We start from the raw sequence: 17,259 nt of genomic DNA, 5'->3' as shown, positions 1-17,259 counted from the left end.
ATCAGGGCCACACTCACTATCCCTCTCCTCTTCCTCCTGGGGAACCTAGACATCCTGTGAGCAAGAACCCAGCGACTCCTAGCCCCACCCCACCCTACCCCGTTTCATCCCTTACCTCCTCCATCTTCCAAGTCATCACGGTTGTCCTCTGTCTGCCACCAACAAGACACTGGTCACCCCCTGGGGGGAAGTCGCCAGGCCCCACCCCTCACGCAGCAGCAGCCTCCTATCTTCCCCTTGTCTCCTTTCCCGTCCTCCCCTGGTCCTCCTCAGAATCTTCATCTCTCAGTCTCAGAGCCAAGCAAGGTCCTCAGCATGGAAGCCACTGACGTAAAGCCTAGCTGGGGTATCGGCTCAAACACCTGCTCCCGTTGGCGTGGCCACTGTGTCTCCTCGAAGCTGAACACTTCCAGGCTCTGAAGGCCCTTCGGCTTCTGGGAGGGGCAGTAGGGAGATCTGGTGCCCTTAGGACCTGCCCCACCTGGACACCCAGGAGCCGGACCGCCTGCCCCTCCATCCTCAGCCTCACACGGGGCCTCAGGGCTCCAGTGTTCTTGATGGGGTTGCAGCTGAGGCCCAGGTAACTCAGGCCAGGTGACCGCGCTGCCACCATCTCCAGGCCCCCAGGCCCCTACTGAGGCAACTGACACTGAACACGAGTTGTGGGACCGTTAGGGAACCCTGGGGGCTCCAGACCCCCATAAGCTCCCCACGCACACACTTCTCAGCCAGAAGCCTTGGACCCACAGCTGGGTGACCCTGGGAAAGATTCAACCTCTCTTTTTGGGTATGACATGCAACATGTGGGACTTTAGTTCCCTCACCAGGGATCAAACCCATGCCCCCTGCACTGGGAGCACAGTCCTGACCACAGGACTGCCAAGGAAGCCCCAAGACTGACCCTCTCAGTATCTTGCTTTCCTAGTCCTTAAAGTGGGTGTCATGACAGTCTGCTTTTGGTGTTCTTGTGAGAATTCACAGAGTGATGGGGAGAGAGGGAGGGGGCTTGAGAAACGTTGGCCAGCAGTTCACATCCCTCCAGCCGCCAAGCCTGTGGCCGGCTGCCTGGGGCCCTCTCAAGAACCTGGGGAGGAGATGGGTCAAGGGCCCACTGTACAGATAGAGAAGATGAGGCTAGGTTGGTAAGCTGACTGAGCCCGACTCTAGCCAGGCCCGGTTCCAAAGTCACACTGATTTCTACATGACCCCAGAAGTGGGACACAGTTACCACTGATGAGAAAACGCAGGCACTCTCACTTTTCCTGCACCTGCAAGGCCCTAGACACCTTTGGGAATATGGCCCTAGGCTCACCCTTTCCTGCATCTCCAGGGACCAGGGTCCCCCGGTGCCTAGGAGTTTTCCCCCTAAGGCCCTCATTCAGCCACCCTCGAATCCAGGCCGTGCCCATTGTGTCAGGACATCCCAGTGTGTCAGGACCTTTCCAGACTCAGAGCCAACATCTTGGCCCAGGTACCTGCCTCCCAACTCATCACTCACGTAGATGCAACTGCCCCTCCTATGGGTACAGTGGGTCCACAGTCCCTTTGCTCCCGGGCCCCTCGCTGGCCTCTGGAGCAAGCTGAAAGTGCTCTGAGTCCTGGGGAGCTGGGTCACTGGAAACTGCCTCCTACCCTCGTACATGTGTGTTCGGTTGCTCAATGGTGTCCGACTCTGTAACCAGTGGCCTGCCAGACTCCTCTGTCCATGGAATTCTCCGAGCAAGAATACTGACATGGGTTACCATTTCCTCCTCCAGGGGATCATCCCAACCTAGGGCTCGAACCCACGTCTCTCGTGTCTCCCACATTGGCAGGCAGATTCTTTACTATTGTGCCACCTGGAAGCCCCACTTCCTACCCTCATCCCCTCCCAACTCATGTCCAATCTTTGTCTGCTAGCTTGGGAAGTCTTACTGCTCCCAATGGCCCCAATGTGCCTTATGAGCCTCTGCAGCCCCTGGCCTCTCTGGCCAACCAAGCTGTGACCTCAGAGGGTTCCTCCCCGCCCCCACCACCTCAACTCCAAGATGCCCGAAAGCAGTCCCTCTGAGGGTCCCAGCTCTGCCCAGCAGAGGGCGCTCAGGAGTGTCCATCTGAAGAGAGGATGAACGAGGGGCCGTGTGCAGCTACCCCAGAGGGTGCAGGTTGGCCAGAAGCTGCAGGTTCCCAGGCTGAGCAGCTCTGGGACACAGACCTCTTCATCCTCATCCTCAGCCTCCTACTCGAAAGGGGAACCCACACCGGGGAATGTGACCCAGAGTGCATGTTGGTCTGTGCAGGGACACACAAGGGCCCAGAATCCCCGAGCTCTGCTCTTAGAGCAGACACACAGGCAGAGTCACTGCCAACCACTGTCTGTTGCCTTCTGGAAACTTCAAACATCCCTGCTAGTCTAGGTGTGATCCTTGGACCACAGTAAGGGCATCACCTGGGATGCTTCAGACTCTTGACAGACCTGAGGCACAGCCCACACTTTATCGGGGTCCCAGGGTAACTAGTGGACACCAGTTCTTTCCCAGCTTCACATTAGAATCACTCAGGGTATGTAAGAAATCCCCAGGCCAGGAACCGACTTCCCTGATGGCTCAGTGGTAAAGAACCTACCTGCCAGTGCAGGGGGCATGAGTTTGATCCCTGGTCCAGGAGGATCCCTCATGTTGAGGAGCAGCTAAGCCCCTGCACCTGTGCCCTAGAGCCTGGGACCTGCAACTACTGAAGCCCCGCCCCGGCTCCCTAGAGCCTGTGCTCCGCAACAAGAGAAGTCACCACAAAGAGAGAAGCCTGCACTCTGCAACTAGAGTATCCCTGCTCTCTGCAACTTGAGAAAGCCTGCTCGAAGCAGCAAAGACCCAGTGTAGCTGAAGTTTTAAATTAAAAACAAAAAAGATCTCCAGGAGCTTCTGTTCCTCTGTGAACTTTTCAAGGGACCCCGATGGTGTGGCCAAGCTGAGAATCAGGGCTCTGCTCTCTCCCACTGGGTGTTTTTTCCTTTCTCTATGAGCCCCAAGGTCACTGACCTCCTGGGGACCAAGCCAAGCCATCAGGGTTTCCCTCTGGACAGCGCTGGTCTTGTGCCCCACTTTACCCCCTCTTTGCCAGCCTCCCAGCCACCCCCATTTTCCTCCTTCCCTAGTCCTCTGGGAACCTGGACACTGCCCACCCACCCGCCCATCAGCAAATCTGCCACCCCACCTGGGCCATCGGCCTGTGTGACAGCTGTCCCCGCAACAAGAAGTCCTGAGTCCTGCTCAGAGCTGGAAATCGGGACTGCAGAGAAGTGTTGAAATGAGGAAGGCATGTTGAGGCAACATGGGCCGGCAGGAGGGCCTCACCAACCCGGCTCACTCCGACTCCTGAGTAAGCGTGAAGCTTACCATGCCCCTCCCCTCCCACGGAGGCCTTGGCTGGAGGTGTCCTTGGCCTGCCCCTGTTGGCAGGAGGCCCTCCTGGCCTGGCACAAGTCCTCCCTGGGGTTCGGAGGCCAGCACATGGCAGCGGAATCTAGAAATGAGTGACTTAGGAGGGATTCTGCTAACAGGATGCCCAAAGCTTGCAGGGCAGGACAGGAATTCAAGAAGCACTGACAGGATCTGAGACCAGGCTGGGGCTGTCCCCGCCTCTGCCCCTTCCTCCCCTCCCCTCCCCGCCTGGCCAGCAGACCCCACCCCGTGGAGCAGAAGCCACAGTCACTTCCTGAATGCAGCAGTCCTGGCCTGGGTCCCACTCGCCTTGTGGTCCATCACCCTCCTGCAGCCATGGTGAGTGAGTCTCCAGGGCCTGGGAGAGCCCCACACTGGCTGGAGGTGAGGGATGCCACGGGTGGAAACCAGAGGGGCATATTCCAAAAGCAGGGTGGCAGAGGGGCAGGAAAGCTGTTGGGGACATGAGAATGACCGCCACAAATGCCCAGGGGTTAAGAAGCAGCCGGGATCCACTTCTGGGACAACTCAAGCTCCAAGGGGCGGCGATGAGCTGAGGCTGTGACTAGAAGGGGAACGGGTGGGCCTGCTGGGGTGACTCCCCTCCCCCCAGGTCAGCATGAACAGCCACCGGGTAACAGGCAGCCAGGGTGAGTGGCAGGGGCTTCCTGTGGGTGACAAAGTAGGTCATGTAGCTGCTGCCCACCCCGCCCACCCCAGCAGTCCTCCAGGGCCTGACCTGCTGACCTGCCTTCTCCAGCCCTCTGGGTCACCTAGGAGCCTATCCCAGCCCAGCTTTCACAGAGGTTTCTCAGGCCCCAGGCAGGAACTGCCACCCTTCCTTGTTCTCTGGGTCAGGGGAGAGTGAAGCTCAGACAGGGCAGATGAGTGAGGTCCTGCCCTTCCCCTCCCCAATCTCCTAGACCCCAGGTGAAGCCAGGCCCAGGGGCCTGTGGCAGGGCCACTTCTGGGGTCAATTGTCGGTCAGAGCAGCCCTGGCCTACTTGTGTGTCTCCTGTGTCTGTGACTGAGGGTGTGGGTCCTGTTGAGACAGGATCGAGATGGACTTCATGCGCCAGGGCTGGTGCGCTACATCGGACTGGATGTGGCAGAGTATATGCTGCTCATCTCGGTGTCCGGTGTATATATATAGATAGATAGATACATATTTTGCCATGCCGCACGGCATCATGTGGGATCTTAGTTCCCCAACCAGGGATCGACGCACCTCCTGCGTTGGAAGCATGAAGTCTCAACCACTGAGGCACCAGGGAAGTCCCTAGTAGATTCTTTATTTCAACAAATAGTTACTGAGCATCTTACTGAGTGTGAGGCATTGGGAAGACTGCCCTCGTGTCACGTTCAGGGGCAGGGGGGAGGCAGTTCACACACACACACACACACACACACACACACACACACACACACACACACAAAACCCTAACAAACAGTATTGGGGGCAGTGTAGCAGTTACGACTCCTTGCTTCCAATGCAAGGGGCACTGGTTCAATTCCTAGTTGGGGAACTAGCATACCATGTGCTACGTGGCATGCCAATAAATAGTAAAAAAAAAAATAATAAGTATTAGGTAAAAATAAATAGGATGATATAGAGTGCTAGGCACTAAGAGAAAAATTAGGCAGGTTGGGGGGATCAGAGAGTCCTAGGGGAATCCTTTTTTTTAAAATCAGGGTGTTCTGGGAAAAAAGGCCTCTATCATATGGAATAAAGGAGTAGAAACTCGGAAGAGGAGAGACCATGCAATGGGAAGTATGGCCCAGGCAGGCCAGGTGGCAGGAGCCAAGCAGGAGAGGGAGGCCAGGGAGGCAGCACCAGGGGGAGGTCAGGCGTGCCGTCCGGGGGGGTTCGTGAGCGCTAGAGCTCTTACTGTGGGCAAGCGACAGAGCACACCCAGATTCGGAGCAGAGGACAGACAGACTCAGGCCGCCTCTGGCTGCTGCGGGCACGCTGACCGGGAAAGGGGGTGTGGGGCATCGTGGGCAGGAGGAACGAGGAGGAGCCTCTTACAGCAATCCTGTTGCAGGGGAGGCCGCCTCCCCTGGGTGGATTCCAGGACAGGGGTGCAGGTGGTCCAGAGTTGTTCAGTTCCAGATATACTAATACACATGTCTTGCTTTTGGCTGCACCGGGTCTTAGTGGTGGCACGCGGAGTCTTCCGTTGAGGCAGGTCAACTCTTTGTTGTGGCATGTGGGATCTACTTCCCCAAACAGGAGCTAGGAGACTTAGCCACCTGACTGCCAGGAAGTCCCTCCAGATACATTTTGAAATGAGAAAAGAGAGGCCTAGGGACATGCAGGAGGGGAGGAGCTTGAGGATGCTCCACGGAGTTGGGTTGGGGGCGGGAATGGGAGCAGAAGGCCACATGGCACCCCAGGAGCTCGGGTCCGGAGTGGGGTGAGGTTGGGTGCACATTCCGGGCTTAAGTGACGAGGTCAGACGGTGTGTGGTAGTTCAGGAAGAGAGCCTGGCACTCTCACGGGGAGGCTGGAGACAAAAACATGGGAGTCTGGTCAAGAGAAGAGAGTCAACGGCAGAAGGCCGGGAAGAGGATGACAAGGGTGTGTGTCTGTGATTCGTCCGCTTATCCCCACATCCGTCTCTCCATGGCCCCCATGTGTATGAGTCCCTTGCCTGCCTGTGTCCCCTAGGGGAGTCATCAGGACTTCCGGAGCCTTCAAGCAAAGTTCCAGGCCTCTCAGCCGGAGACTGGCGACCTCCCCAAAAAGCCCCCGAAGACTGAGTTCCACAAACTCCTCAAAAAGTTCCCACAGCCAGAGCTAGGCGAGCACCCCAAGAAGCCCCCACAGCCTGAGTTCACTGACCTGCCCAAAAAGCCCCCCAAACTTGAGTTCAGTGAACTCTCCAAGAAGTTCCTGCAGCCCGAGGCCACGCCACTTCCCAGGAAGCCTGAGGTCCCTGAGGCCCCCTCTCAGAAGACCCCGCAGCAGCCTGAGCTCAGCAACACCCCCAGGTCCCCCGTGGAGCCCAAGTTCAGTACTCTTCCCAAGAAGCCCCCGCAGCCTGAGTTCTGTGGGCTCCCCAGAAAGCCCCCGCAGCCTCAGGCTGGTGGCCTCCTTAAGAAGCCCCTGCCCCAGCCCGAGTCCAGTGAGGTCCCTCCAGTGCCCCTCTTAAAGCCCGAATTTGGTGAGCCCCACCCCCACTCCTCAGAGCCTAACTTCAGTACTCTTCCCAAGAAGCCTCTGCAGCCTGAGTTCTGTGAGCTCCCCAGAAAGCCCCCGCAGCCTCAGGTCGGTGGCCTCCCTAAGAAGCCTCTGCCACAGCCCGAGTCCAGTGACATCCCTCCAGTGCCCCTTTCAAAGCTGGAATCTGGTGAGCCCCGCCCCCACTCCTCACAGCCCGACTTCAGTACATTTCCCAGAAAGATCGCCCGGCCTCAGCTGAATGACCTCCCCAAGAAGCCCCTGCCACCTGAGTTTGGTGACCTCACCAGGACGTCCTCGGAGCCAGAGGTCAGTGTGGTTCCCAAGAAGTCACGCCAGTGTGAGTTCAAGGCGCTCTCCAAGAAGCCCCCACAGCCCGAGCCCGCCAGCCTCTCAAGGACGTCCTCGGAGCCAGAGTTCAAGGTGCTCCCCTCAAAGTTTCTGCAGCCCGAGTGTCGGGGGTCCCCCCACAAGTTCTCGCAGCCAGAGCCCGGTTCTCTGCCCAGGAACCTTCCAAGAAAGCCCCTGCTCCCTGGCTCCTTCTCAGAGAGTTCGCTGCCCTCTGCTGTGGTGGGCTCCAGCCCCCGGGTCCCGCTCAGCCCAGGGTTTGGGGCACGGCAGCAGAGATCAGGAGCCCTCGCTCAGAGTGCTGGTTCCAGGCTGGGTCTCAGACCTGGTCACCTGCCCCGGCGGAGGCCTCTACCCCCGGCCAGCAGCCTGGGCCCTCCCCCAGCCAAGCCCCCACTGCCCCCAGGCCCCAGGGATATCCAGAGCTTCCGGAGAGCTGCGGTAGCAGACACAGGTGGGTGTGAATGGCCCAGGTAGAAAGCAGGGGCGGGGAGGTCGACACTCCCCGGCCTACCCGTGTTCCCACATCCCATCTCGTTTCTCTGCAGCTCTGCCCAGGACCTCCTCTTCTGCTGGCCTCCACTTCATCCCACAGTGAGCATGGGGAGTCAGGGAGCACAGGCATGGGTCATGGGGCTGAAACATCCCTCACTCATGTCAGGTATCCCTGCAGGGACCCAGACGAGGTGTACGATGATGTCGAGCCCACATACCACTCTGGACCTGGCCCCAGGAGCAGAGGTGACAGAGTGGGACACTCAGCCAGACAGTCTGCTGAAGCATCCGAGGAGGGGGAACAGTCATCACAGGGGCCTTTTCTGTCCGTGTTGCTAGTACCAGGCCCCATGACAACCCATATGCCTGAGGGATTGAAGCAGAGCTAGGGGAGAAAAAAAAGAGAGAAAGGGGTCAGAGAGGTCATGGCAGCTCCTAGTGGAGGAACAGGAAGGACAGCCAGAGGCCAGCAGCCTGACCACAGTGCGGCCAAGCCAAGGGTTGTGTCCCAGGGTGGTGGCCGTAGACATGTAGAACAGGGGAAGAACCCAATAGAGGGGCATTTTCCTGGTTTAGTGCTTAAGACCCTGAACTCCCAACACGGGGCACAGGTTTCATCCCTGTTCCAGGAATAAGATCCTGCAAGCAGCGTGGCCAAAAACAAAACCAAAACCGGCGAGGATGTAATGGTGTATCACCAGGGACGTAGCAGAAAGCTCAGGATAGGGATGAGGCTTAAATGTTGAGCCTGCACCTGGGTGTCAAGTGGAGGTGACCCTGAGTAAGGAAGAGGTGTCAGGAGATCCACAGTACTGGAGGTGCCTGAGGGGAAGGGCTTGGGCCTGAACTCAAGAGGGAGGGGGCTGGAGCCAGGGTGTGGCCGACCCTCCAGATTCATGTGCTCTGGGTGTCCAAGGCCCCTTTTGTCTGTCTTCCATGCCTCCGCTCCTGGAGAGCAGGAGGAAGGCCAGGCAGGCCCAGCTCAGGGAAGAGGCATTTACCAACCTCATGTGAGAAATGCACCCCATCTCCCCACCAGCACTTAATGGAATGTGCACTGTGCCCCCGCCCCATTTTACACAAGTGGAAGCTCGAGACATGACTTGCCCCAGCTCACAGACAGCACATGGGAGCCTCTGCCCCCAGGCTGCTTCCTGCCCTTATCTCCGGAGGCTCTCCTGCCAGGGAACCTCTTGTCAGATACCTGAGGGGTCCCCAGCTGCTGCCCCTCCTCACCAGCCCAGCCCCCAGCGCCTGCTGCCTCTATGGCTGTGACTCCTTCCTGGGCCCTGCTGCTTCTCCTGGGCTTGCTTTCCCCAGGGGCTGCTTGCAACACCCCTGTGAGCACAGAGCTTCCTGACAGGGCCCCTCTTGCTTCCGCTCTAGTGAGGCTCTGTGGCTCGGGTCTGGAGGGGGCCGCCACTCCTAGGGATGTGGACGCGGGGAGCAAGCACCTCTGAACGCTCCACCTCCAGCAGGCACAAGCTCACCCTTTTCTGTTTCCCCAACCCCAAGTAGACCAGACACATCCTTAGCTTAGCTCACTGTCCCCCATCCTGTGCCAGTCATTCTCCAAGACTCTGACCCAGTACCACACACTTGCCCAGCTCTCCCTCTCGAGGGGCGGGGGGCGGCAGTAGGTGCTCATAGCGGTGCAGACTGTCCCAAACGCTGCTCTGCCCCTTTCCAGTCTGTCCCCAACCTGAGGAACTCTGAGTGCCTCCCTCCCACTCTCTGCCTCACTCAGAGCAGTGGCAGCCCCGTGCACAGACAGGGAGCTCCTTGAGGGTCAGGAGCTGAGGGTAGCCCGCTCAGGATCTCACTGCCCAGGGTGCCGGGGCCACAGGGCGCCAGGGTCTGCCCTGCTCGGCTGCACCCCGGGCTGTGTGCTTAGGCTGCGGGAGGTGAATAGGAGCCCTGGGATGAAGTCAGGACTGCTTCCAGCTGGGTGACCATCTCCAGCCCGGGTGGCCTCTGGGTGTGACTGTCACTTCAGCACCAGGCTGAGGCTGGAGGCAAAAAGTGTCTGGGGAGGGAAGAGTGCACTATGCAGATATGCAGCCCTCTCCCCACCCCAGCAGCTTGATGGTGTCAGGGGCCTGGTGGTCTGGAATGCCCAGGGTGGCACTTCAAGTCATTCAGAGAGGACTGAAAAAAAAGCTGGGGGCTGCAGGTTCTAGATCCTTCACTCATCTGGTGTTCCTGAGGCTCTCACTGTAAGCAGACCCTCGGCCAGCAGTGCCCTCACCTAAAAAGCTGGTCATCTGGGAGACTCCTTCCAGTCCAGTCTCCTCATCAGCCAGACCAGGCAAGAACCCCAGCCCAACACAGCCCCTTCTCAGAGGCAGGCTTTGTTTGCTTTGAGGAAACACTTTTCTTGGCCTTCTTTTTTGACCCATACCTCATCAGAATTCCCCAAACCTACATGCTGTAGGAGGGAGGGGTGAAACCGTCTTAAAAGCTGACAGAGAAGCCCTGCCTCTACCATTTAATAGCTTGGTGGCCTTGGGCAGGCTGCCTTACCTCCCTGGCCCTTGCTACCTCCTCAGCAGGCAACTTGGGATGACAGCCATCAAGAAAGTTGAAAGGGACTTCCCTGTTGGTTCAGCGGCTAAGACTTCACATTCCCAATGCAGGGGGCATGGGTTTGATCCCTGGTCAGGCAATTAGATCCCACATACTGCAACTAAGACCCAGCGCAGCCAAATACATTTTTTAAAGAAAAGAAAGTTGAAAGAAATGGCTAATGGTTTCTGCCGTGCCTGGCCTGTGGCAGGAGTTAGGAAATGGAAGGTAATCTACTATGAGAGGCCTGGGCAGCAAAGGGTGAGGAGGAGACCCAAGTCCTGAAAACTGATCAGGGGAACATCAGGCCACCAGAGCCAGAGGCCCACACTCAACGGCCCTGCTCTAACTCGGCGCTCTGACTGTCCCAGATGAAGTGTTGTCGGCTCAGCAGTACCCGTGGAGGCCACCTCAAGACCCAGAGCTCAGGTACCAGAGGGAGGTGGGCAGGGTGGGGCTGAGCTGGGGAGAACAATAAAAGGGGGTCCCTGAGAAGCATAAGCACCTAATTCCTTGGTGGGGGGGTGCTCAGGAGGGAGAAGGTGCCCCTCCAGCCACTGCAGGTGCCGCCCACGGACCTGAAGTCCCTGAAGCAGCTCCGGAAGGCAGAGAAAGCTGAGCGGGAGTTTCGGAAGAAGTTCAAGGTGTGAATGAAGAGTCCTGGGAGGGCTGGGCTCGGCCCCAGGTGGCCACCGCCCCACATGGGGTTCTGAGGGCAGCAGGGCAAGTGGCAGCTCTTGTGTCCCCCTCCCCAGTTTGAGGGGGAGATTGTGGTTCAGACGAGGATGATGATTGACCCCAATGCCAAGACCCGCCGTGGGGGCGGCAAGCACCTGGGGATCCGGCGTGGGGAGATCCTGGAGGTGATTGAGTTCACCAGCAAGGAGGAGATGCTGTGTCGGGATACCAAGGGCAAGTGTGAGTCACCAATGGAGGGCAGCCTGGGAAGGCAGACCACCCCAAGGAGGGAAGAGACCTCACCCACCCACCCCTGCTCTCTTCACAGATGGCTACGTGCCAAGAACAGCTCTACTGCCCCTGTGAGTGCCAGTGCTGATTGGGGGCAGGGGGTGGGGGGTGTGTGACAATGGGGCAAGGTGACCGTGGCCGACCCAACTGTGCTCTCCACCAGGGAAACGGAGGTATATGATGACGTCGCTGCCTGGGGTATGTAGATGCTCTGCGTGGATGGGGCAGGTGGGGCGAGGTCCTCTGCCACTCCTCCAGGGGATACTGGCTACCTGCTCGCGGGGAAAGGGTCACTAAAAGTCACCTTTCTTGGCAGATCCTTTGGACAGCCAACCACTGCCCTAGGGACAGTAAGGCCCGCAGGTGTGGGGATGAATGGACAGCCCATCAATCCAATCACCTGCTAGTAAGGAGTCCTGGACCCCAGCAGTTGCCTCTGTCTGGCCACGCCCACAGACCACATAAAGTCCCTCTTTTAAAGTGACTCCTGTGTCTTGTCTTTTCTTTCCCTCCTAACGAGCACACACAGTAGAGCCATGGTCAAATACTTGGGGAAAATCTGTGAGGTCAGTTCTCCTCACCACTCAAGGATAAAGGCCAGAAGGGGAAAAGGGGGGCAGGGGAAGGGACCACCTGCTAGAAGCTGAGCTGAGGGCCCCTCTGATGGCACCAGGTCAGCTGCGGTCAGCAAGGAGAGGGAGACGCGTGGGGGCCCTCCATGTCCAGCACGACAAGCAGCTGCTGCAGCTCCTCACAGGCAATAGCCCAAGTAGCCGTCACATTGTGGGGAGAATGTGACCCAGTTGTGACCAAGTACAGTATCAAGTTCAGCCTAAACCTCTGACAGGGCAGAATATGCTCAGAAACGTACACTCTCCTTGGTCTGTTTTAGCAAAGAAAAGCTGCTATGGACTGAAGTTTGTGTTCTGGCTGTCAAAAACAAATTCCTAAATTGAAAACCTACCCCTCTATGTGACGGCACAAGCAGGCATGAGGTCCGGAGGCGGAGGCTCCATGGATGAGATTCGTGCCCTGTGAAGAGGCTTGGGGACTTCTGGTTGTCCAGTGGTTAGGACAATGTACTTCCATGGCCAAGGGCCTGGGTTCAGTCCCCATCCCGTTCGGGGAACTGAAGACCCACAAGCCGCATGGCACAGCCAAATAAACTATCGTTTTAAGTATCTGAGAAAGTTCCCTCGATGACTCCCGCCACATGAGGTTACAGCCAGAAAGTGTCGCCCATGAACTAGGACCAGGACCTCACCAAGCCCTGGATCTGCCAGCACCTTGACAGGACCGCCCACCCTCCAGGACTGAGAGAAACGAACGCTCTTTTCAGCAGCTGGGGCAGACTGGGACAAAGTCAAACTGGAAATGGGCCCCTTGCAGGACCCGTGCCCCACAGAACCACTGCACTGGGGAGACAGGATGGTTCTGGCAGCCAAGTGCACCATCACCGGCACTGGGAGGCTCAGGCCCACTCAGGACTCTGTTCCCATAAAGAGATTTTTCTCAAGAGGCTGCGGCCAGTGGCCTCTCACCTCAAGGGTCCACGCAGCTCCAAGGGCAGAAAGGAGACTGAGTGGCTTTGGTCCCTCAACCTCGGGTGGTTACCCCACAACACACACACAAAAGCAAGCAGCTTTCAGGAACTGGTATTTATTATCAAAGTCATATTCGATGTCAACAAGATGCCACAACTACAAAAAAAATTGCGCACATTGCAATCTCAATGCAAACAGTCAAATGGAACCCCAGTCATTAAAAAAGTAATTCAAATTACCCCAAAAAGCAACTGAATTTTTTAAACATCTTTATACATCCAGCCAACAAATTAAAATGGTTAACAAGAAAAAATACAAATTCAGAGGTCTGGTATCGATGTTTAAAAAAGGCAACTGCTTAAGCATTTCTATCAATTCGAACATCAATCTCTCGGCCACTCAGCTTCATCCCATTCATCATCCGGCAGGCTCTCTCAGCCACCTCTGGCGACTCAAACTTAACCACACCGCACCCCTTGGACTTCCCATTCTCCATCTTGATGTCGGCATACAGCACGTGGCCTGGGCACAGGGAGGGAAGAAGAGACCACAACTCATCAGGCAAACCCAGAGCTCAGGCTCAGTCTGGGCTCCACTCAGTCCAGATCACCTGTTGGATTTCGGTTGACAGAGTCAAAAGGGAGAGCGGCCCCTGCGCCTGACGCAAGAACGCTCGGAACACGCGGCTGGGACCCAGCTACCACGGCCCTCCACCACACTGCCTTTCTTCTGCCCATGGGACAACAATCTGACTCATGATAAGCAGTCCTGAATGTATACCTTCATGCTCAAGAGTTATAAAAAAAAATACACTGTGTGAAGCCAACTTTATAGGCAAATTTTACAGAGGCTTCACTTTTAATACACTGTTCCTCTGTGTTTACAAGGCCATCGCCAATACCATGGACACTTCTGTACTGTCCAAATACAAGCTTTGTCATCATTAACAAGCAGGTTATACACATTCCTTCAAGCTCTGGTTAAGCATCCTGGTTATGTGTCAAGCACTGTGGAAAACAATCTACAAGGGAAGAGCTACAGAAACGCAGGGCCAAGAACACAAGTGTAGTGGGGCTGGCCCGCACAACACTAGGGCCATGAACTCTGCTTAAGAGAAGGTCAAGCCCTGGAGGGCTTCTCACAGGCAAGTTCTAAAACAGCTTGGGCAGACACTAAGTGGTACAGGGCTTGTAGTTTTGGATTTCTCTTGCCAACAGAGGGACAGACACTTCCAGGCCTGGGAGGGGAAGTGGCATGATCTACTTGACTTTTCCACTACAATCTGTGAACTGAGGAGTAGGCAGAGAGGGCAAGAAGGCAGGCTATGGCTCAATAACTGACCCAAGAGAAGAACCAGGACAGGCTGCAACAGTGGTGAAATCTGAGTTACTGCGGCAAAAGGAAATGAGAAAACATTGAGGAAGCCTTGATCCAGAGAGTCAGCCAGGCCTCTGGCTTAAGGCGGGGGCTCCCAACTTGCCATGGTTCAAAGAACAGAAGTGGTGGGGTTGAGGGGCAGGGCCTCACCCAGAGACAACCGAACTTCCTTTTGGCCACAAAGCAAGCCTTCCAGAGTGGCTGCCCGGTTTGCCAGGAAACCACAGTGCACACAAACTAACACCTGCCCTGAGCCCATGAATCCTCACCCATGCCTGCTGGGCGAGTGCTCTTTGAGACACAAACCCATGGTGCGGTTGTGGAAGGCACCCTTGTCTCAGATGTACTTATTTTATTGAGCTTTGTCACTTAGAAGCCATGTGATATTAGCAATGTGACTTTGCCTGACTCTGTAAATTGAGGACAATGCCCACCTCTTTTCAAAAACCGGAAAAGGCAAACGGCAAAGATGAAATGAGAACAGGGGTAAGTGTCTGACACATAACAGGAAACTCAGTAATTGGCTTGAGTGTTTGCACAGGCAGAAAAATGGCAAGTCCCATCCGTCCTCTATAGAGTCATGGAAGGTGTCTACAAGACAAGGATGGGAGCCTTGACACAAGCCACAACACAAGGAAGCACTTAGGAAGCCTCTCAAATACTTACCGCATTCGTTGAACTTGTCTTTTAGCATCTTCCATGTAAAATCAAATGGGAGCTGAGGGTGGAGAAAAGGGGAACTGGTGAGTGATGCAACCAAATCCTAATGCAGAAACCTAAAGTGTCTCGGGATTCCTTTAAAACCTCTCATTACACAGATACTGGCTGACCTTCACACTGCAATGATCAGCAGAAAACAAGTCTGTCTGGTTGAGGTCCTGAACTAGCACAGCAAGTTCATTCCGTTATCTGCGGCAACTTCACACAGGGAACAGGACGCACAGCTGCCCGTAGTGAAGAGCCCACAGAACCACCGCAGTGGCTAAAAGTGGTCCATCTGGTGAAGGTAATTCAGATATAGCCTTCTCCCTACTCTGAATTGTCATGCCAGGTATTTAGCAGCTCATCAAGCTGAGAGTTAAATAAAAAATCCTCAAGTTCTCCAGATCACAGTCTTCTCTACCTAGTAGTCAGAGAAGCCCAGGATTTCACAAAACCCACTATTTCTGCTGCACAAGTGTCGTAAGCTCCCATGTTCCCACCTCATTCTACTGACACCAAGCCTTGGGGACAAAGGCAAGGTGGCCCTGAATGCTAAGCTCTCCTTCTGAGGCCATCCCCTCTCACTGCAACCTGCCACCCTCGGTCCTGCTGACCTCTCCCTCCCTCTTCCCCATGTGCACAGGGCCGAGATGTTCCTGAAGAGCCACTTACATTTCTCACAAATATCTGGCAGGCCTTCCTGGCCACCCCAGGGGCATGGCCTCCAGCTCCACCAAAGGAACCCGCGAAACTTCCTCCAAAGTTGCCACGCTCCATCTCGATGGCACGGTCAAAGCTGGCACCGCCACCGCCACCCATGGCCAGGCCCATGCGCTCAATGCCAGCGCCCAGGGCGGGGCCCATGGCAGGACCCATGCGCTCTAGACTGTTGGCGCCCATGCGCTCCAGGCCCATACGCTCGAGACTGTTGGCGCCCATACGCTCCAGGCCCATGCGCTCCAGGTTGTTGGCGCCCATGCGCTCCAGGCCGGTGGCCATGCGATCCATCACGGGGCCCATGCGCTCCAGGCCTGCCCCCATGCCTGCGGGCACCATGCGCTCCATGCCCAGGCCCATGCGCTCGATGGCAGGGCCCATGCGCTCCACACCAGAGCCCATGCGCTCGATGGTCTGGCCCACACGGTCAATGGGCGCGGCCATTCGCTCGAGGCCAAAGCCCATGCCGGCCCCCATGCGCTCCACGCCAGAGCCGATGCGCTCCATGGTCTGGCCCATGCGCTCGATGCTGGAGGCCATATGGTCGAGGCCCAGGGGGCCCATGCGCTCGATGCCGGAGCCCATGCGCTCGACGGAGCCCATGCGGTCCATGACCAGGCCCATGCGCTCAATCTCGGAGCCCACACGATCCATGCCGTGGCCCAGGCCTGCGCCCATGCGCTCCATGCCGGCCCCCCCAATGCGGTCAATGCCGGGGCCCATTCTCTCAATGCCAGGGACACTGCCTCCACCTCCACCTAAAACAGAGACATAGAACAGGTGTATATCAGAGGCTTGAGGACCCGTGTGCACACTGTGCCTGGAGGGCTCCCTGGGTGCAGAGGCCTGGGCACTGTACAAGCTCAACCACGGTTCAGCAATAATTTATCATAGATAACCCTCAAATGGTGGCAACTGCTAAAGCTGGGTAGTGAGTACATCATTCTTCCTACTTCGGTGCCACAGCTAATTTCCACAGAAAAATTGGAAAGGGGAGAAACCCACCCGAGGACTTTTATCAACAATGTCCTTCACTTCACTTTGAGGGTGCTGATACTTGGGACAAGCTTTGTGAGCAACAGATATCAATTCCTGAGAACTCTGCAGTCTCCCCACCACCAGACATTATAGGGGTGGGGGACAGAAGCCCCACCCTCAGCTGGTCACCCAACCAGCTTACATGGAGTATAAATAGTGACAATTAGGATTGCTCACAAGCTCTATCATCCCCCAACCTGTCCCTTACAATGCCCTGCTGGTAACCAGTTTGGCTGCATGTCCTTAGCACCTCCACAGCATAAAGAAGTTATTACACAGCCATGTGATCAGGAAGAGACAAAGAAAACCAAAATCAACACTAATACAGACCCCTACATATGAATGAACACAGCCAGCCACTTCCAATGAACCTCACTCTGTCTGTCAGGGAAGCCGTTACCCGACTGTGCCACGTGTAACTCTGCCAGCTTTGAAGGAAAAAGCTGATGGCACTGCAGAGAAGACTCTGGAAATGGCCTGGGATCAGTCCCTCACTGCCATGGTTCATGGTTCAGCTGGACACTGAACCATGGCAGGTCAGCAGGGCACAGGGACCCTGTGATACCTGCAGTGGGTCTGCTCCATCACCAAGGCACCACCCACCAAGTTTTTCCACAGGGAAAGCCCAAGGGTTCTGCTCCTTCAAGTTTCACCACCACCACCACCACCACCGGCCTCTGAAAAATGAGCAGCTGAGCACTCAGCCTGCCATTACTGAATCAAGTAGCCAAGGCCAGGATGCAAATCAAGAAGAGGAAAGACTCTTTGATTCTCTAACTGACCAAGGCCATGACCTTGCACAAGTCATGCCACTTCTCAGTGACTCTTTCCTTCACTGAGTAACAACACACCAAGTGGCAAAATATAGACATAATTTTAAGTATATTAAACTTTCAGAGCC

General features: G+C 56.2%; 2 protein-coding genes across 22 annotated transcripts in view; one reads left to right on the top strand and one right to left on the bottom strand.

Moving 5' to 3' along the window:
- Nucleotides 1–3,338: 3,338 nt before the first annotated feature.
- Nucleotides 3,339–11,464, top strand: PRAM1 (PML-RARA regulated adaptor molecule 1). Its single transcript, XM_069591289.1, has 10 exons — nt 3,339–3,758; nt 6,091–7,405; nt 7,500–7,545; nt 7,625–7,692; nt 10,383–10,440; nt 10,544–10,655; nt 10,767–10,929; nt 11,018–11,051; nt 11,144–11,178; nt 11,297–11,464. Exons 1-10 carry the CDS (start codon nt 3,756–3,758, stop codon nt 11,323–11,325), a joined length of 1,863 nt encoding a protein of 620 aa, XP_069447390.1. The 5' UTR covers nt 3,339–3,755; the 3' UTR covers nt 11,326–11,464.
- Nucleotides 11,465–12,623: 1,159 nt separating this feature from the next.
- Nucleotides 12,624–17,259, bottom strand: part of HNRNPM (heterogeneous nuclear ribonucleoprotein M) — a 311,395-nt gene continuing 306,759 nt past the window's right edge. For 20 of the 21 annotated variants that reach the window (XM_069591248.1, XM_069591264.1, XM_069591265.1 and 17 more), the window contains 3 exons: nt 15,276–16,078; nt 14,568–14,619; nt 12,624–13,046 (listed from right to left, as the gene is read on the bottom strand). In XM_069591248.1, the coding sequence (XP_069447349.1) occupies nt 12,883–13,046; nt 14,568–14,619; nt 15,276–16,078 (1,019 nt within the window). In that variant the 3' untranslated portion in view covers nt 12,624–12,882. Of the gene's footprint in view, nt 13,135–14,567; nt 14,620–15,275; nt 16,079–17,259 lie in introns of all 21 variants that reach the window. The other variant, XM_069591259.1, reaches the window with a different exon arrangement.

This window comes from Ovis canadensis, chromosome 5 (genome assembly GCF_042477335.2).
Source record: "Ovis canadensis isolate MfBH-ARS-UI-01 breed Bighorn chromosome 5, ARS-UI_OviCan_v2, whole genome shotgun sequence".
Taxonomy (NCBI): domain Eukaryota; kingdom Metazoa; phylum Chordata; class Mammalia; order Artiodactyla; family Bovidae; genus Ovis; species Ovis canadensis.
The sequence above is the reverse complement of the archived record's forward strand: the minus strand, read 5'-3'. Positions and strand labels throughout refer to the sequence as shown.